At 58.3% G+C, this 19,967-nt stretch overlaps 3 protein-coding genes across 4 annotated transcripts; 2 read left to right on the top strand and 1 right to left on the bottom strand.

Annotated features, from left to right (window-relative positions):
- Window positions 1-1,700: 1,700 nt before the first annotated feature.
- RHEX (regulator of hemoglobinization and erythroid cell expansion) lies at window positions 1,701-4,207 on the bottom strand. The gene is made up of 5 exons (XM_068996062.1): window positions 4,079-4,207; window positions 3,533-3,621; window positions 2,791-2,961; window positions 2,390-2,448; window positions 1,701-1,907 (listed from the first exon to the last, which is right to left on the bottom strand). The coding sequence occupies exons 1-5, from the start codon at window positions 4,093-4,095 to the stop codon at window positions 1,701-1,703; spliced, it is 543 nt and encodes a 180-aa protein (XP_068852163.1). The 5' UTR covers window positions 4,096-4,207.
- Window positions 4,208-9,210: 5,003 nt separating this feature from the next.
- On the top strand, window positions 9,211-13,022 carry CTSE (cathepsin E). Its single transcript, XM_068995974.1, has 9 exons — window positions 9,211-9,289; window positions 9,816-9,969; window positions 10,557-10,674; window positions 11,257-11,375; window positions 11,462-11,661; window positions 11,891-12,013; window positions 12,104-12,245; window positions 12,335-12,433; window positions 12,628-13,022. The coding sequence occupies exons 1-9, from the start codon at window positions 9,231-9,233 to the stop codon at window positions 12,790-12,792; spliced, it is 1,179 nt and encodes a 392-aa protein (XP_068852075.1). The 5' UTR covers window positions 9,211-9,230; the 3' UTR covers window positions 12,793-13,022.
- Window positions 13,023-16,103: 3,081 nt separating this feature from the next.
- RAB7B (RAB7B, member RAS oncogene family) lies at window positions 16,104-19,737 on the top strand. Of its 2 annotated transcripts, none has more exons than XM_068995756.1 (6): window positions 16,104-16,298; window positions 17,257-17,318; window positions 17,433-17,559; window positions 17,838-18,053; window positions 18,534-18,659; window positions 19,068-19,737. In XM_068995756.1, the coding sequence occupies exons 1-6, from the start codon at window positions 16,140-16,142 to the stop codon at window positions 19,146-19,148; spliced, it is 771 nt and encodes a 256-aa protein (XP_068851857.1). In that variant the 5' UTR covers window positions 16,104-16,139; the 3' UTR covers window positions 19,149-19,737. The 2 variants fall into 2 exon arrangements, with proteins under 2 accessions (XP_068851857.1, XP_068851858.1); XM_068995757.1 differs by having other exon boundaries at window positions 16,111-16,283.
- Window positions 19,738-19,967: the final 230 nt, after the last annotated feature.

Here is a 19,967-nt window from a genome sequence, read left to right as displayed (position 1 = left end):
CCCCGGGGCACGGCAGAGCTCCCCTGGCCCGGAACTGCCCCGCTGCCACCCCCCGGGGCCAGGGACGGGGCAGTCGCGTCTGTCCCGCACCCGCTGTGCCCGCTGGAGCGCCCCAAATGCGGCACTGGCACCCCGAGGAGCTGCTGCGAGCAGCCCTGGCCCCGCTCCAGCTCAGCCGGGCACGTCCTGCCCCCTCCGTGCCCACTTCCCCTCCCAGCCCCAACCCCCGTGCTCAACATCTGCCGCATCCCAGAGAGCTGCTCTCATGCTGCTGCTGCTGCTGCTGCTGCTGCTGCTGCTGCTGCTGCTGCTTTGGGCTGATTTTGCAGGGATCAGGGTCCCAAAACCACCCAGGGCTCGCAGAGCAGGGAACTCGGTTCCTGTGCAGTCCCAGCCTGGCCCCTGCCCTTCTCCCAGGAGCTGTTTTGTGCAGGAATAAATCACGGATGAGGCAGGAAAGAGCATCCATTTGCTCTGGCAGTCGAGCTCCAAAGCTGCTGATGGAGTTGTCCAACTGTCCCAGCGAAGGTTCCCAGTTCCCTGTGAGCCACGGGCATTATTCCTTCCACTAGCACAGGCTAAAGCTGGAAAAATAAGACATTAGGAGTAAAATATTTTGAAATCTTCAATATTTTCACTTTTTAATCGCCAGGCATTTGAAGGAGATTTCTCAGAAGCTTCCACTGACTGGTTTCGGCCTCACCTCCAGTTCCACAGTCACACCTGCCTGGGATTTCCAACGTTACCCAGGACTTGTTGGGGTTTTTGGAACATTTTCTTTCACGTGCCCTTTGAGTTGGGCCAGATCTGCACACCAAGGTCATGAAACCAGGAGTGCCTGGCTCCCCCTGCCGTGATCGATCCCAAATCAATCATCTCACAACCTTTCATTAAATCACAGCGTGGCTGAGCCCGTTTAAAACGCACTTGGGGCAGCTCCAGCCCTAAGGAAGGTGCGCTGTGCTGGGAGGCAGCAGCTCCATCCCCCTCACAGAGCTCCCACTGGGGCACAGTTCCCATTCCCAGGCACTCTGGAAGTTTATTTCTTGAAAGATCTGAAATAACAAAATGCAGAGTGAGGAGCAGGGACATCACCCAGGTGGGGAGAGACCGACCCCAGCACCTGGAGCAGGGACAAAGCAGGGAAAGCAAAAGCTGGGAGACAGGGAACATCCTCCTTGCTGGGTGGTGAGGGAAAAGCCAGGGGGAAAACTGCATTTAAAAGGATTTTCTGAGGCTGATGAACAAAGCACCATCATTGAGAGGAGCTGCCAGCCAGTTCAGTGGGTATTTGGAGGATCGCTGCATCTCCCTCTCCAAACCACAGCTCATTTTGAGAGGCTGGGGGGGGGGGGGGGGGGGGGGATGTTCCATTTGCTTTCACGAAACGAGGGAAAAAGGGCCATGGCACAAAAGCTGAGAGCTCAGGAACCCTCCCCTGCACCACCCCGCAGCCCTCAGGAACAGTGCTGCCTTTAAGGAAAACGCCAAGGAAACTGTGCCTGTGGCTCGGAGTGGTACAAGGGGTGCAGCCCGTGCCAGGCAGTGCCCCAGGGGAGGGGCACAGTCCCAGCTGTGCAGCTGCTGGGGGCTCTGGGCACCTCTGGGCAGCAGCACCGTGGTGTGACAGCTTCACCAGGGTGTCACAGCTTCACCAGGGTGTCACAGCCTCACCCCGGTGTCACAGCTTCACCCTGGTGTCACAGCTTCACCCCGGTGTACTCCACACTCTTGGATGCCCTGGGGCTGGAGAAGGGCCAGAAAAGTATTTTCCTCTTCTTTGGGTCCACGTTGACATAATCCGTCCCAGTCTTCATGTTCTCGTAGTCCTGGGCAGAGCCCGGCTCCTGGCTTTTCCCCACGAACACCAGGGATGTGTAGTTGATGTTTTCCTCTGAGCCAGGGTCCTGCAGGAGCAAAATGAACCCCAGGTCAGGCCCCAGCACCCACCCCGGAGCCTTTGCCCTTGGCCCATGCACCAGTTCAGAGAATCATGGAATGGGTTGGGTGGGAAGGGACCTTAAAGCTCATCTGATTCCACCCCTGCCATGGGCAGGGACACCTCCCACTGTTCCAGGCTGCTCCAAACCCTGTCCAGCCTGGCCTTGGACGCTTCCAGGGGCGGCCACAGCTGCTCTGGGCACCCTGTGCCAGGGCCTGCCCACCCTCCCAGGGAAGATTTGTTTCCTAATTTTCCTCATGTGCTCAGGGATGCTTCCCTCTGGATGAGGGACTGCTGAGTGTGGCAGGGGACAACAACCCCCCCACCTTATTGATGGCATTTCAATGTGCTTTGATGGATTTGCCCCTCCTGAAGCTGCTCTGGGGGTCTGGAGCTGGACAAAGGTGGGCTGGGGTTGTTTTGGCAAAGGCTCTGTGTCCGTGGTACCTGAGGGCAGGAAGAGCTGTCCGAGTCCTCTGAGGTGTCCGAAGATGTGTCACTGCTCCCTTAAAAACAGGAGACATTTACCAGCCCCAGCACTTCCCAGGGGGTTAAAGGGGAAAAAAAAAAGATCAGGGGGAAAAAGCAAACGTGCTCAGGAGTGAAAATTCAAAATGAAACCGTGTGATCCCTCCCCCCTTCACTTCCCTGGGAGAAACTGGGCAAGGAGAGCCCAGCTGGGCAGGAGCCCTGGGAACAGGCAGCAGCTCCTGCTTGGCCCTTTGCTCACCCCTTGCTCCCAGTCCCGGGCTGTTCACAGCTGGTAAGGAAGAGGCATCACACAAATGCCACCCAAAATTCCCATCCCTGTGCCAGGACAACGCCCTGGCACTGCAGGACCCCGTTACCTGCACAGGCCGGTGCTGGGGTTTGTGCCCCGGGCTGTTTTGCCCCCGGCTGTTGTGCCCCGGGCTGTTGTGCCTTGTCCCCTCCCGGTGACGGGGCCGGAGCTGGGGCGGGATGAGGGCTGGGATGCTCCCCAGAGCTGCTGCTCGCCTGCATCCCACGGGAATGTTGGGCTGTGACCAAGAGGAGAGTGAGCCCTGGCTCCGGCTGTGCCCAGCGCACCCCACACCCCACCCCACGCCCGCTCCAGCAGCCCCAGTGCAAACCAGTCCACCCCGAAATGATTACTGCTGTGCACTGGAGCAGGCACATATCCATAAATTCAATTGCTGGGGTGATCCAGTGCCCTGTTGTCCCACCAGGAGAGGCCCCAGTGACAAATCACGGTGCCAGGGCCTCTTCTGGCAAGTTTGGGCTGCCTTTGACCCCGAGAGGAGCTGGGCTTTGTGCAAATGTGAGCAGCAGTTGGTGTGAAAGAATTTCCTGCTACAAATTGCAGCTTCATCTGAATTAATACTCTGTGAGTTGACTCTTGGTATTTTCCCAGCACTTTACTAAAAGAGCGATAAAAGAAAATGGTTTTGAAGCAATGCAAGGTTGTACAACCCTCGCTGCCACTGCCCACGTCACCCACAGCTCACCCCCAGCCTGGACCCGAGCTCAGCCCTGCCCTGCCCCTTTCCCACTCCACCCCAGGGCCCAAAACAAGAAATCCCCAGGGACAGCCACCAAGGCAGTAATTACCAATTTTCCTGCTGAGCATGATGTAAAGGGCCAGCAAGAGGAGAGCGTGGAGCACCGAGGTGACAGCTGAGGTGACAGCAGGAATCCAGCTGAACGAGAGAAAAACATTCAGTCTCCTGAAATCACCGAATTCTTTCCAATCCCCCCATCGCTTCAAGGCGTGTTTTAGGCCTGGGTTTGCTGGCAGCTTTCGGTTTTGCTTTTTTTGTCCTTTGGGGGGATGTGCCCCAAAATGTGGGGCTTGGTTTTCAAGAATGATTGGAGTTCCTTGCCCCACGTTTTTGGGAGCCTGTCCTCAGAAGGGTTTTCAAAAGCCTCAGTGCCAGTGGGGGAATGTAGTGCTGGAGGGGAGAGAGAAGTTACAGATATTATGGAATTATGGATTTATGGAATGGGTTGGGTGGGAAGGGACCTTTGAAGGTCACCCCCTGCCATGAGCAGGGACATCTTCAGCCAGACCAGGTTGCTCAGAGCCCCGTCCAGCCGGGCCTGGGATGGTTCCAGGGACGCTGTGAAGGGCTCTGTGCCCCAGGGTGTTGCACTCACCACTCACAAGAGCTCATCCTCCTGCTGAGGTGTCTCCAGGTGCTGGGGGAGGACACAGAGAGACAGCAAGACCTGGTGGCAGCCCACAAAAATGGCCCTGTTGAGCCTCACGCTGCTCCACACGAGCTGAGGATCAGGCTCAGCACTTGGAAGCGGTGGTTAGACACTGCAGATGTGAAATAAAGGGTTTTTATTTTATCCCAGCCCTCCCCCTGTGAGAATCCCTCTGGCTCACACCCTCACAGAGCCACAGGCCCTCCCTTATCACTGAATTAATGGCTTTATACACGGTCATATCTGAGACTTGTCTGGAGCTTCTGGGCTCCACCGTGGTGACAGAATTGAAATTTATTCCTCTTGCTTTAATCCTCTCCCACGGTTCGTTATTTCCTTTTTCTCTTTTTAATCCACAAAAAAACCCCAAAACCTCCAAAAAGATAACTATAATCTGGGAAAAAAAAAAAAAATCCATAGAAAAAGTAACCAGAGGAAGGTCGTGGGTTGGTTTGAGACTCTGGTGTGAGACAAGGTCCAGACAGAAATATCAGAGGCCCTCCAACACCTCTGTGTCTGAAACACCTCGGATTTAATGCTGTGAGAGCTTCAATCTTGTAGAAGTTGAGAGGGTTTAAGGCAGAAAATCAGAAAACACCAAGGCCTGGGCTGGGCCCCTTGGCTTGGGACTTCTGGCAGTAACACTCCAGGGATTTATGATAAAAAATAAGGGTGTTGATTTTGTAAAAAATAGCGAGAGGGGCGTTCATTTTGTGAGCTTCCACTTGCAAAAAAAGCACTTTAAATCTTCCCTCAGTGCTATAAACTCCCTATTTATAAACGGCTGATAGGGAGAGATCTTCAGCTGAGGCTTTGCGTGATTAAAGCAGCCATGACAATTTGATGGATAAATTGGTAGAGCAAAGGCGTTATCCACCCTGTGGAGCAGATCCTGTCATTTCCTCTGTGACACATTTCTGAGCCCAATTCATCAAAAGCTTTCCTGATAACTACCAGCCTCCTGCAGAATTCCACTCACCCAAACAGCCTGACCGGTGCCAAGCCAAAAGTGCGTTTCTTGCAGGAATTTCCCCCCTCCCTTACTGAACAAACCTGTCCCCAGATATCCTTCTCGAAGGGCTGCCCTTCTTAAAAGGCTCATTTCCTACTGTGGGGCAGGGGATGCTGCTGCAGCAGCAGATAAGGATCTGAGAAATGAGCTGCTCAAAAGGAAATTGCAAAATAAGCCCCAAATCCAACTACCAGCAGCAGCAGCTTCTGTGCTGAGATGGGTACGGCGAGATGGAGGCGCCGATATCGGCTGGGTATCGAGAAATCTGATTTGAGAGAGCAGCCAGTGAGAGCCTGGCACCACAAGTGCTTTTTTTGGCATCTCAGGGAACTTCTGTGAGCCTGCAGCCCCCAGGACTTCAGCTTTTTCTCAAGAAAAGTGCTGAAATCAAGGCTTGCGAGGAGCTGCTCCCCAGCCGGGCAGCGAGAGGTGAACCCGAGGCATCCGCGCTCGGCTGAAGGTGAGTAAAAACTCCAGAAAGCCCCAAATTACTTTAATCCCACTTGAGCCAGGCCCGGCTGGCCCACGGAAGCTCAGGATGGCAGCAACACGTGCCCTGGGGGATTCCCAGCCCCGCTCTCCTCCCGTTGTTCCACCCTTCTGCTTCCGCGCCGTCGCATCCAGCGCCCGGCGGAGCGCGGTGCCCAGCGCTGATTTACCTGGGGGTCAGAGCTCTCCACACCTTCCCTTCCCCCCAGCTCTGGGGCAGCTGGGGCCGTGCAGGCAGCAGGGTTTAGGGCCGTTTCAGCAGCATTTTGGGTGCAGCGCGGGGTCCGGCAGCGCAGCGGTGCCGGATGCGGTCACGCTCTACCCCCAGGTCAGAGGCTCCAACGAGCCCACGCGAGGTTCCATGACGCCTCCCCTCTTGTCAGCGGCCTCATTTAAATATATTTGGGTGTTCCTCTGCTGCTCTGCAGCTGTTTGTGGGACCCTGCACCCCTCCACCAATTCTTCATCAATTCTCCATCTTCCAGCGGCTTTGTCCCAAAACTCAGCTGAGCTTCCTTGGAGCTGAGCAGTGCTGAGGCAGCTGTGCCCAGTCCAGCCCTGAGTAACTCAGCTGCCAAAACGAGCTCTGGGTGCTTCCAAGGAAACCTCTTCCACAGGGATAAAGCATTTTACACCACCTGGCTCCGTGTCTGCTGGGGGTGGATGGGCCTCCACCTGCCCACGCTCTGGAAAATGTTCTGCAACATTTGGGGTGCAAGCAGCAGCCTGGCAGACCCCATCCTGAGGGTTCCCAGGAGGTTTGGGGAGTGCTGGGCTGCTGTTTTGTAGGAACTGTGGGGTTTGTAGCTCTGGAGCAGCCCTGCAGCAGCCCAGCCTCTTCCCGGGCAGAAAGGTCAGGAACAAGAGATTCCCCTTTTTCAAGGTCCCTGACTCACGGGGACGATGCCTGCTCACCTTTAGACATCTCCACCACCCCACAGCAATCCTCTCCCAGGGACGTACCACCCCAGAGAATCCCCCTGCATTGTCTAAAAGCAAAGAGAAGATCCTGAGAAGCACCACCTCCCCCAGGAGCTGCACCACGAGTTGGGGTCACTTCCCAAATTCCCCCTCATCCCTGGGCCCGTGGGGCTCCCACCATCCATCAGCTCCATCATCAGATGTTGGTCCTGCTCTCCCCACAGCTGCTGCGCCCCAGGTGAATATTTTGGGGTTTATTTAACCGAAACTTGCTTGTTTGTTGATGTTTTTCAGGTGAGAGTTTGCTGCTGCAGCACTTTGCAGGGCTCAGTGGTGGATAAACAGATTAACAGGTGGGAGAAGTGTCTGATAAAGGCAGGAAAAAAGGGTTTTTCAGAAAACACTACTGGGGCACCCTGTGAATCAGTCGTGGCAGTGGCTCCACTAAAGGAAACGTGTAGAAAGGAACACAGATAACACATTTTTAGCCTGAGAACAGGTTTTTTAAAGGAGGAAAGCGCTTCACACCCAGCTGGTGAGAGACACATTTTCCACCCAAGGGGCAAAACCTATTTCTGATGCACCTGAGGGCAGGTGTGTGGCCCTGGAGGGGTGGGACGCACCCAGGGACAGCCCCTGTCTGGCAGAGGCCATTCCTGACTTACCAGCCTGGGATATTCCAGGAGCTGGAGTCACCTTTCCTCAATTTCTACAGAGCAGCACGGGCTGGCCCTGCCAAGCCGAGGGACACCACGAGCTGGAAATTGGGCATCTCTTCCCTCTGCACTCCAGACATTGAGGTGCAGCTGGAATATGCATGGAACAAAGCCTTTTTGATCCAATTTGCTGTGAAAATCCAGCCCAGTTGCTCCCAAAACATAGAGAAAAACACCACCACTTTGTTCCACTTGAAATAGAAATGTTGAAGTGCCCCTGAGAGTTTAGCTTATCAAACTGCTTCTAAAATAACTAAAAAGTCAAAATAAATTTGCTTAACTGCAGAAATTCCTAAATGAAAGGTCTGGCCTCGTTATAACTTTCATCTTCCTATTTTAATGCTGAACCCGCTGCCAGGAGTTTGCAGATTATGATGATCCAATTGGGGAATCTTTTCCACAAAATAAACTATTTCACTTAAAGTGTTCGGCGTGTCTGTGCTGCTGCTCACCCTCACGTTTATCTCCGAAGCCCAGTGACCCTTCAGGCTGTGTTTCCTGACAGGATTTTCAGGTTATAAACCATGTCTGGAACAATCCACTTGCTGGCTTCGGCTGATCTGGCACTCGCTGCAGCTGCTTTTGTTTTAGGAAGTTTCTTTCTAATCCATGAATATGTGATTAGGACAAGGAGGGAGGCTGGTACATTAAACTGCATCTCAAAAGGCGAAGGAGATAATAAATTTGTATAAAAGCCACTCAGTAAAAACAAAAATAAAGCATTGCAGCGTGGGGGAATGCAGGGAATTTTCATTTGTTTTGGAAAAACAGCTGCACTTGCCATCGGCATCAACTGTGCTGTGCCCAATGCTCTCCTGCTCACATCGAGAAATATTTGATGGATTTTTTAAAGCTTAATCTGCCTGCAAAGCTGGGGAGAGGAGGGGCCTGGCAGCATCTCCAGGGATGGGGACACCAGGTCCTGGTGACAGCAGGACGTGACTCAGCTGCCCCCAGCCACCGTTGGTACCTGTGCCTCACGAATGAGGACTTTAATTTCCTGGGCGAGGGCTTTAATGAGATAAAATTTAATTAGATAAAACAGGCTCACTGGGACAAACAAAAAATCGATTAGCACGGTGCTAAACCCTGTTAATCACGTGAATGGGGCTCGCTGAGCAAAACACCCCCTTTAGCACCCACCCTCGATTATGTAACGCCAAAACCACGGAGAATAAGGAAAACAGCATCATCCCGGGCCTGGGAGATGGTGGCAGCAGGAAAACCCTCGCCTCGCTCCCCCCACTCGCTCCCCCCATAGCTGAAGGCTTTATTTGTTCATCAGCATTTGCTGTTTGCACTCGCGGAGGCTTTAATGAGACGCCCGTCCCGGGTTAAACAAAACTCACCGGGGACGAGCCCATTAGCGGCTGCAGAGCACCGGGGAGCTGTCTCCCACGGGAAGCTGCTCCTTCCCGGCGTGTGGAAGGGAAAATCGCACCTTCCCGCGCCGTTCATCACCGCTAATTAGTCTGTGCCTTTTAAAATGCGGTCGGTGGCTGCCCTGATGGCACAAACACATCCCTTTCCTGCACCTCCCCGCAGCTGCCGGGGTTTGGGGCACCCCACGGCCACGGGCAGGTCCCTGGGGTGGGGCTGTGGGGTGAAGGAGAAGGCAAATGTTCCCCTAAAGCATTTTGGGGGGTTTCCACCAGTGGATAAGGGGCTGGTGCTGGGACGGGGACCCCATTCTGCTCCCTCTGCGGGACCTCCACTGCCCCAGAATCAGCCAAACCAGCCCCTGCTCAGCTCCCACAGGCCCCCCAACGCCGTCCTCACCCAGAAAAGCAAACGTGACCCCGGAGCGCCCGCTCAGCCTCGCCTGGGCCGTGGCCAGTGATTCATTCGGGGTGCCCGAGCCCGGTGTTGACTCTGGCAGGGCCCTTATCGGGGTTGGCACCTTCGGTATAAGAGCGGCACCGCGGCGCTGCCGGTGCGGGCACAGCCACCGAGCCACGCCATGAGGCGCCTGCTCCTCCTCGCCGCGCTCTGCCTGGCCCTGGCCGGCGCCCTGAGAAGGTAAGGGGGTCCCCAGGGTGCAGCCCGGGTCCCCAGGGTCTGGGGGGGTCACTCCCAGGTGTGATGGATGGCAGAGCTCAGCCTGGACGCCCCGCGGCTGTGCCGGAGCGGTGGCACCGCTCTGGGGTTTCTGGGTTCTCCATCCCTCTGGGCAGAGCCTGTGAGCAGCAGGAGGGGTCTGCAGAGGGGGTCTGTGCATGCAGACAGGGCAGAAAACACCGGCCTGAATTCCCCGTGGCCCTGCTCGTCCTGCCCAGCCCCAAGGTCCTTCCCAGCACGGACACCGAGCTGCGTGTCCCGCCACCGCCATGGCGTGGATGCTCCCCTGCCCGCTCTGCCCTTGATTTCCTGCCTCCTAAAACACATCAAGTGTCCCTCTTTTGCTGGGCCTCGGCTGGAAATCGTTGCAGTGGGAGGATGTGGGCTCTGAACCCTCATCCTGGCGGTGCCGGGACCCTCAGGGTGGGCACAGGGACTGCAGGACATCGGCAGCACCTGCATGAGTGACCAGGACCCTTCTCCCCAGGGTGCCCCTGACCAGGCGCCGCTCCCTGCGGAAGCTGCTGCGGGATCAGGGGCGGCTCTCGCACCTCTGGAAAGCCCGGGGGGGGCTGGACACGGACAGCGAGGACTGCGCCGCCTTCTCGGAGACCAACGAGCCCCTCATCAACTACCTGGATGTGAGCAGGGGCGCACAGAGGGATGGCAGCACCCTCCACTTGCCCGAGCAGTGCCCGATGCCCAAACGCTCCCCACAAATCCCGCGGCTCCTGGCGGTGCCCGGCGTGCCAGGGCTCGCTGCCTGCCCGGCCCTCTGTCCCCGGGAATGTGAGGATGAGGACAAGGCAGCGCATTCATGGCAGGCACTGCCAGCCCCCTCCCTCCCTGCTACGCGCTGCCCACCCCCCTGGGGACAGATTTCCTCCAAAATTCCAAGTTACACGCTTCCCAGGGCAGAGCCCACCACAGAGCACCCCGAGGTGGAGGGGGTTCCCCGGGACAATCCCGTTCCCTAGTGGGGAACGCCCTGTCCCCAGAGCTCCCGGCTGGTGACGACGGACCCCTCAGGGCCCAGCCCCCACCGTGCTGCCTTTTGTCCTCAGTTCCCATTGTTGTTCCTTAAATATTTGTCTCCTTTTTTCCACCTGGCACAGCCTGGCTGGGGCGGATCAAACACCGAGCCCCATCCGTGCCCTGCAGACACCCCCGGCTCCCTCGTGCCAGCATTTCTGGGGGTGCTGATGGCTCACGGTGCTCTCTTCGGCAGATGGAGTATTTTGGGCAGATCTCCATCGGGACCCCCCCTCAGAATTTCACCGTGGTGTTCGACACGGGCTCCTCCAACCTCTGGGTGCCTTCTGTCTACTGTGTCAGCAAAGCCTGCGGTGAGTGGGGACCCCCCGACCCCAGAGAAGCCACCGGGCACCAGCCCCGAGGCCTTGGGGGCCGCCCCCACCCAGCTGAGCCCTGTAGGTCACAGAGACGTGACAGAAATCCAGGGGTCAAAGCAGGGGGTGACAGCCCAGGGGCTCAGCAGGGGACAAATGTGGCTTTTTGGGGCTGTCAGCAATCAGCCGACCCCAGAGAGCCCGGACTGCTGCCGTGGGACACGGAGCATCCCCGAGCAGCCCCAGGGCTGCCCCGGAGCCCAGCGGGAATTGGGGAATGTGACTGGATCCGGCCGTGCCCTGGGGCTGCTGCTGGCTGTAAAGCAGGGACAGCAGAGCTCGTCTGGGGACTCATTAAATGCTGCTCCCCCCAACAGCCCTTGCACCCTTCAGACTGAAATGGAAAAGGCTTCATTCCCCCTCAAAACTCCAACAGGTCCCTCAGCGGAGTCCCCATAACCAGGAGTTTTGGTGACACCGCGCTGCACCATCACTTTTCCTCACTGGTGATGGCTCCTGGCAGCTGTGGCCACGCAAAAAAATGACATCTCTGGTGACAGATCCCATCTTCTCCCCCAGCTGAGCACACCAGGTTCCGGCCAACCCAGTCCAGCACCTACCAGGTGATAGGGACCCCCTTCTCCATCCAGTACGGCACCGGGAGCCTGACGGGGATCATCGGGTCCGACCAAGTATCCGTGAGTGCCCTTTGGGGTCCCCTGCTCTGGACCATGTGCCCGGGACTTGCCCACAGGCTCAACACGGAACCGCCTCCTCCCTGCAGGTCGAGGGTCTCACCGTGAGCAACCAGCAGTTTGCAGAGAGCATCAGTGAGCCGGGAAAAGCCTTCCTGGATGCTGGGTTCGATGGGATCCTGGGGCTGGCTTATCCCTCCCTGGCCGTGGATGGGGTCACCCCTGTCTTCGACAACATGATGGCCCAAAATCTGGTGGAGCTGCCCATTTTCTCCGTCTACATGAGCTCGTACGGACACGGCTTTGCTCCGGGATGTTGCTCAGAGTCTGGCGTTGCTTTAGGGAGCGGGAGGGGCTGCCAAAATACAGATATTTTACTGAGCCAATGCAGGGTTTTTGGTACCAGGTTGAGCAGCACAGACCTCTGGCCTTACAGCATTTTTGGGGAGAAATTTGGGGTAAATTCACGCTAAATGGAAAAAATCCCTCATGTGTCCTCCTATTCCTCCTCCCTGCAGGAACCCTGAGTCCCCCCAGGGAGGAGAGCTGCTTTTTGGGGGCTTTGACACCTCCCGCTTCACGGGCACCCTGAACTGGGTGCCGGTCACCCAGCAGGGGTACTGGCAGATCCAGCTGGACAAGTGAGTGGTGCTGGGCAGGACAGGAGGGCAGGGCTGGGCTGGGCTGGGAGGGCAGGACAAATCCCTCCTGCTCCTTCTCCCCTCTTCCAGCATCCAGCTGGGTGGGACAACGACTTTCTGTGCCAATGGCTGCCAGGCCATCGTGGACACCGGGACATCGCTCATCACGGGCCCCACCAAGGAGATCAAAGAACTGCAAAAACTTATTGGGGCTGTGTCTGTGGATGGAGAGGTGAGAGCCAGGGTGGGGACAGGAGGGGACAAAGCTTGGGGAGCCCTCCCTGCTGGAAGGGACATCCTGAGCCCCCGGCTGTGTTCCAGTATGCCGTGGAGTGCAGCAACCTCAACGTGATGCCTGACCTGACCTTCACCATCAACGGGCTGCCCTACACGCTCAGCGCCCAGGCTTACACCCTCGTGGTATGGCTGCGGCTCCCCCGGCACCACCAACCCCAAATCCCAGCAGCTCCAGTGGCAAAGCTGACCCTGGGAGCTGGTGGCGTGTCCCCGAGGGTGACAAACCCTGCTGGTTTCTGCTTCGCCACCATTCCTGGGTGTTTCCATGTGCAGGAGGCTCTCGGCTTCATCCCAGCTTTCCCCTTCTCCTTCCCCAGGAGTACGGCGCTGACATGACCTTCTGTATCAGCGGCTTCGAGGGGAGTGACATCCCCCCTCCCACGGGACCCCTCTGGATTTTGGGTGATGTTTTCATCCGTCAGTTCTACTCCGTCTTCGACCGTGGCAATAACTTGGTGGGGTTGGCCCCCGCCGTCCCTTAGGGCTGTGACATCCCTGGGGCAGGAGAGGGACTGACCTCAGCAGGGCAGGGGATGTCACCATGGCCTCAGTGTCCCCAGGGGGTGAAGACACCCAGGGATGCAGCTGCAGAGCCCAGCAGAAGTCCAGTCCTCGGCAGGACACTGTGATATAAAAACGCCTCGAGCAGCTCTGTGATCTGCTCTGCACATTCTCCATTTTTCAATCCTGAGCCAATAAAAACTTTAACAAACCCAAACCTCTCATGTTCTGTCAGCAGCAGCCCAGCAGAAATCCTGCACATCTCAAAGGATTGCACAGGGGATTAAATCCTCCTTGCCCTCCTCTCTGGGTGATCCATGGCACTGCCAGGGCTGCACTCCCAGCGTGGCTGGAGCTTCCCTGGGATTCCCATGGGGCAGAAAGAAGAGGATGCTTTGCCCAGGTAGAGCAGAAATCCCAGAGGTGTCTGTGGCCATCCCTGAGCATCCCATGGGCCTGTGGGCAGGGCAGGGGCTGAGGGAGCACTGGGAATACACCTCTCCTCACTCAGCAGTTGGTGCTGGTAAACAAAAAGGTAACGAGGAGACTGGAAAGACCCTGGGGCTCTTTCTGTGCCATAAAACTCCCAGAACAGCTGGTGATTTCCAGAGAATTTCACTTTGATTCCCTCGGGGAACTTACAAGGACTGCGTGCTTGGTGGGCCCTTGAAGCAAGAAGGGACAAAACAGCTGCTGAGCCCTGGCCTGGGCTGGCTGGGGGGCTCTGGGGGGCTGAGGGGGCTGAGGGGGGCTGCAGAGGGCTCCTGGCCATGGGGGTCCCCAGGAGTGGCCGTGGCACACGTGACTGCTGATGGCACGAGGGGTGTGTGAGAGTGCTGGAGCAGCGGTGGCTCACGAGTGATGCACCCTGAGGCAGCGAGAAAGGGAAGCTCAGAAAAGGTTATTTTTATCCAGCCCTTTGCTGTGTTTTCTCCACTGACCCTGAGGCCAGCAGTGCCGAGGCCGGGCAGTGCTGGAGTGCCCACGTCCCTGCCCAGCTTGGTGGCTGCTCCATCCTTCCCAGACCCGAGCAGCCTTCAGGGCTGGGAGCTCTGGAATATTCGGGTCTGGTTGTAAACTTTGCGGCTGAGCCTTGTGGTTGGCAATAAAGGGAGATATCTGCCTTGCCCAGAGGCACTGATTGTGCCACTGACCAGTGTGGGCTCGGTGACGTTTCCTGTGTTGACTTCACCCCTGCTGCAGTCCCAGATAAAGTGCTGGGGCAGCTGGACAAAGGTCTCCTGTCCCTCTTCCACCTTAACCCTTAGCCCGCCAAGGTGCTGCTGAGCATGAGCCCAGGGGCTGGTGGGGGGAGCATCCCCCCAGCATGACAGGGACCAGCCAGTGTCCCCAAGCAGCAGCTGGCACTGAGAGCTGGACTCACCCAGGACTGCTCTGGTGCTGTGTTTTTGGGATCCCAGAGCATTCTGTGCCCCCTTGACAGGTTTGGGGGGGAAGTTGCTCCAACAAGTGTGAGCATTCCAACAAAGAGCAGCCCTGCGGTGCCCCAGGGAGGCTGAACAACGCAGGGAGCACTCGGTGCCCTTTGCTTCCTTCCCTCTCCCTCTCTCTCCCAGCCCTGCAGGGCACAGCCCGTCCTCTCCTTGTCCCCACGAGCCTTTCCCCCGGCTGTGTCAGCCCCAGCCTGGGTTTCATCACCTTCCTCACAGTCACAGGCCACAACACCCACGCTTTTTCCTCCAAATCGCTGACGTGGGGGAGCAGCTGGGATGGGACTGAAGCTGTGGTGGCTGGAGCTGCTGAGCAACGACTTGGCCATCACCTCCTCCTTGCTGCTCCTACTGCCTTCATCCAGGCAGAATCTCAGCCCGGGGGGGGATTAGGAGAACAGGAGCTTTGGGAAAATCCCTTTTTCCATGGAATCAAACCAAAGCCAGAGCTGATGCTGATGTACCCTGGTGGGTACAGCCTCCCCGGCCAAAAGCAGAAGTGGCCTTGGGCATCAGCTGCAGTTTGGGATTGGCCACAAACCCCAGCCCTGGCAGCGTGGAGAGGCATCGATCACCTGACAGAGTGAGCAACCCTCGTCGCACCAGGGACACGCCAGAGGAACGAGGGCAGAAGTTGTTGCGGAGGGAGGTTGAACAATAAATTCTGTCTGCAGGAGCAAAGGTGAAGCAGGATGGTGAAAAAGGGGCTGAACAGAGGGACTGGGGGGAGCTGCTCCAGGGAAACACCAGCCACTGGTGAGAACTGGCTCAGGTCCTTCTGCCTCAGCCCAGCTCCTCCCAGCGCCTGCCCTCTGGGGGGAAAAACAGATTTTTCTGGCCAGACAGGTCCCAGATGACACCTGGAGAGGAGGGGGAGGAGGGTGTGTCCTGATGAGTGCAGTGATCCTCCCTGGGATCACATCAGGGTCTGTAAGGGGAAAAAAATTCTACAAAAATGATGGGAATGGAAAAGCAAAAGCCAGTGCTCTCAGAGGGACCCCGAAACCTGGGCACGGGGACCACCAGCAACTGGGGGGCTGCTGGTTCAGGGTGAGGGGGCGTTCACAGATGGGGCACCCCGCTCCCACTGCAAACCCCAAATCCTACAGAATGCTTGGCACGGGCACAGGACCTGCCCTCGCACGCCGGGAAGCAGAGCTGTGCCTTTGCGGCCGTGGCCAAGCAGGTTTCCCCACTCCGAAGAGCCCCAGGCACCAGCCTGGCGCTGGGAGAGACGGACAGAGGCGTCCTTGGTTGCTCCATGGGGGCAGCTGAGATCCCCAAAATCCCATTTCTGATTGAACACATCCTGCAGGAGATGTTCCCTGCCCTGTTCCCTCTTTTGGGGGTGTCACCAGCTCTGTTCCCTCTTTTTGGGGTGTTTCTGGGGTTCCCATGCTGGCTGTGGGTGCTGGGCGGGACCCCTGAGGGCTGGGGGTGGCAGGGATGGAGGGGCTGGAAATGCTCCTGATTCCCACCCTGCTCAGAGGGATCCCCGCCCCTCCTCGCCTGTCCCCAGCTCCCAAATCCGCGTGTCCCATCCCGTGTTATCAGAGCAAAGTCCGGGATGGCTGCCGGGATGCTGCCCACAGCCCCGCCCGCCTTTTGTTCTCATCCCTCAAAAAATCCCCATCGGAGACGCAGAGAAGGGGTCCCGGGGAGGTGGCAGAAAGGAACCGGGGGGAATCTGAGCCAGAGGAGAGGCCAAAAGTCCATCCCAAACTCCAGCAGACGGGGAGAACCTTGTTCTCCTTCCCCTATCGGACCCGAGCCGGGGACACTCGGCAGAGCCCCGGAATCGAGGGAAAATCCATGGACATCCCAGCCCCCGCCCGCGGCTCCGCCAGCCCCGGCAGGATCTCGGCCCCTTTCTGCTGATGTCACGGAGCGGGGCCCGCAGCCGCCTTCCCCGGGAGGGCAGGGATCGGCCGCCCTTTCCCGGATCCTCCTCTCTCGCCTCTCCCCTCCCCGGCCCGGCGGGAGCGGAGCCGGGAGCCTTGGCTGCCCGGCCGCCCCGGCAGGTGAGTGCTCCGCAGGTGAGTCCCCGGGGGACAGCCGAGACCCCCGGAGCAACGGCGAGGAGGCAAAAACGCTGGGGAAACTCCATTTTGAGTTTAAAAGCATCTGGCCTGCCAAAAAAGCTGGCGAAAGGACCGGGAAGTTTGTGTGTGCTGAGACACGAGGCTCTGCCGGTGCCGAGGATGCTGCCCACGGCCGGGCACGGGGGGCAGAGGGTGCAGGGGGGCCTGGAGCCCACAGCTGAGAGTTCCCTGCTGGTGTTCCAAGGGGGAACGGCGCAGGGCTGGCCAGCGCATCAGAGAAAAATGCAGGGATGAGGCTGCCAGTGTTTCCATCTGTGCCTTGGCCGGCGGTGCCGGACTCTGCCGTGGGGATGGAGCTGCTGGGGCTGCTGGAGGATGCTGGTCCCACCTGGGGAGGGGGTTTCAGGGGTCTTGACCAGGCTCAGAGCATGTGGGGACACTGGGACATAATGGAGATACATCCTGCGGGGAGATTCCGGAGTGTCCCCGGGCGGGGATGCTCCCTGAGCTGCGCTTGGGGCACCAAGGAATTCCACCCGGCTGGGGTCTTCTTTAACAAATGTAGTTTTCAGCAGGACCCCAGGCGCGTGTGCCAGGCTTAGGGGGAGGTACTGCGCTCGAGAGGGGGTGGGAGAAGCAGGGAAGTGGCTCCCGGCAGCTTTGAATGGAGATGAACCGGCGAGTCTGGGCGTGCTCCGGCTCCCCGGCAGCCCGGCGCGGGCGGGGCCGTGGGCCGGGCTTGGCCGGGGGTTTCTGTCCCCACCATGCCTGGGGCACGAGTGCAGCAGCTGCTGGCATGGCACGGGCATGGTGCTGGCACGGTGAGGACACAGCGACATCCGCGGTCCCGCGGCGGGAGGGTGGGAGCAGGGAGAGGGCTTGGGCAGCACCACCGGCGCCAGCGGGAGCCAGTGCCATCCCCACAGGCCGGTGGGTCCCTCTCGCCCCACAGGGCCTGTCCATGGATGCCAGCAAGAAAGTGGATCTGAAGATCATCATCATCGGAGCTCTGGGGTAAGGAGCTGGCAAGGGAGGGAAGCGCCCTGTGCGTGCTGGGCGTGCAGCCCCTGCTGTCACCCACCCCCGAGCAGGGAAAAGCCTCTCCAGTGCCCCTTTCTTCATCATCAGCGTGGGCAAGACCTCTCTGCTGCACCAGTACGTGCACAAGACGTTTTATGAGGATTACCGGACCACGCTGGGCGCCAGCATCCTCACCAAGGTCCTTGCGGTGGACAACAGCCCCCTAAAGCTACAGGTGAGCACAGCTGGCACTGCCCGGGGTGCCCACCCTGATCCCAGGGCTGTGTGTGTCCCACCCTGTCCTGCTGTGCCCAAATGCCCACTGGCGGTATGAGGTGCAGGGCTGGACGTGCAGAGCCCGGTTTTCAGAGCCTGATTTTCAGCATCCATGAACTGCACTGGAATCCCACAGGAATTCTGGGGGCTCAGCACCCTCTGAAGCTGCTCCCCTGGGCTGCCAACACCCAGCACCTGCTCGTGTTGTGTGTTTATCTGTGCCCTCCTCTGCCCTAGATCTGGGACACAGGGGGACAGGAGCGATTCCGCTCCATGGTGTCGACCTTCTACAAAGGCTCAGACGGCTGCGTGCTGGCCTTCGACGTGACAGACAGGGAGTCCTTTGAGGCCCTGGACAACTGGAGAGATGACTTCCTGGAGAAGGTCATTCCCAGGGAACAGGATTTCCCCATGGTGGTGCTGGGGAACAAGATAGACCTCTGTGACCGGCAGGTGAGGGTGGAGCAGGGAGAGCGGGATGAGCAGTGGTGGAGTCACCATCCCTGGAGGAATTTAAAAGCTGTACTGTGGCACTTGGGGACACGGTTTAGTGCTGGGTTAATGGCTGGACTTGATGATCTTAAAGATCTTCTCCAACCTAAACAATTCCATGATTGTATGACTGGGATGCCGTCGGGTCCTACTGGCTTATGGGGGCTGATCCTTCACCTCAGAACCAGCCTTCTCCTTATCCTCACATGAAAACCAGGGCTCCAGGCAAGGAGCTGCCACCTCCCCCAGGACTCTTGGAGGGAATAAAGCAGCATCCCCCTGCTGCCCTTTGGGGCAGAGGCTGTCCCCACCAGAGCAGCAGGAATTACAACCTCGGGCACTGCCAGCACCCTGCCCTCGCCCAGCTGTGCCTGGGTGGGTGAGGAGGGTCTCCTGTACCACCCTTGAGCTGTGGCTCCATCCTCTCCTCCCTCCCCGCAGGTTCCTGAGGAAACGGCCTCGGCCTGGTGCAAGGAGAAGGACATCCCGTATTTCGAAGTCAGTGCCAAGAACAACATCAACGTGGCCGAGGCTTTTGAGACCCTCGCGAAGCAGGCACTGAGCAGGGTGAGCGTCCTCCTGCTCCGAGCTGTGCCGGGCAGGGGTTCGGGAGGGAGCTGGGCTCAGCCGGGGCTGGTCTGACAGATCCTCCCACAGGGAATAGCTCCTGCTGCAGCGGAGAGCCCCGGGAATGGGGAACGCAGCAGTGTTCGATCCTAAGTCAATAGGAATAGGAGTCGCCGTTTCCTTTTCGCGCAGTGATGGGACCGCGGCGTGTGGCACCCACGGCGCGCCAGCACTGTCCTCTAGCGGCCGTCCCGCGGGGACTTTGGTGTCCCCAAGCCCTGCACACGATGGCTTTTCCCTGGATTTTGCCCTTAATCACAAGTCGGGGCTGAACCCCAGCGCTCCGCGGTCCGCGGGGTGGCTCTGAGCTGGTGTCACTCATCCTTTCCCTTCTCCGTTTCTTTCCAGTACAAAGGGATTTTTGAGAGTTATTTAACCGACTCCATCAAGCTCACTCCCAACGACAAGCCCAAGAAGAGCTGCTGCTGACCCCGGGGCCGCTGGACCCCGCGATGCCCACAGCCCGGGGGTCTGTGCCCGCTGCCCACCCCAGCCTGGCCACAGCACTGGCCATGCCACCGCTGGACGCACCAGGGCCGGCTGCCTGCACATCCCGGGATTTGCTGCTTCCCACGGCTCCGGAGCTGCTCTCCCAATCACCTCAGTGCCACGGTGGCCCTGTCCCCCCTGGATCAGCTGCCGTCTGGCACCCGAGCGGGCGATGTCCCTGCGGTGACGGTGCCAGGGACACGGGCAGTGCTCCCGATGCCTCTCCAGAGACCACAGCCTTGGCACCACGGGTGACCCTTCCCTGGTGTCCCCACGGCTCTCAGGGTGGGTATGGGCTGGCCTGGGGGGGGACAAGTGGGGCTGGTGGCCTCGGCACAGGGCCCTCCTGGGACCCGCCACTGTGGAGGCAACAATTCTGTGCCTCAGTTTCCCCTGCTCTCACACATATCCCCCATCAAACACCTTCCACCTCCCACCTCGCTGGGGAGGATTCTCAAAAAAGCACTTTTGTCAGGGATACTTCTTTTTTTTCTTTTTTAAAGGAAATTAAATATTTCATTTTTATTTATATTTATGTGTTGCAAAACGCTCCCCAGATCCTGCAGCAGGAGGATGGGATGGGGGCTCCAGATTCTTGTGCTCCAGACTTTCCTCCCTGAGCCTGTTCAGCTTCTCAGGGCTGGGGGGATGCATTTTGGGGCTGGCGTGTTTTTTTTTTTTTTCTTTTTCCCAGTGCAGATTTCGGGTCAGGGGAGAGAGGAGGTGCACGGTGGCTGCGCAGAGGTGGCGCGGGCACCC

Source organism: Aphelocoma coerulescens, chromosome 26, assembly GCF_041296385.1.
Source record: "Aphelocoma coerulescens isolate FSJ_1873_10779 chromosome 26, UR_Acoe_1.0, whole genome shotgun sequence".
Classification (NCBI taxonomy): Eukaryota; Metazoa; Chordata; class Aves; order Passeriformes; family Corvidae; genus Aphelocoma; species Aphelocoma coerulescens.
This window is presented reverse-complemented; position numbering and strand designations above follow the sequence as displayed.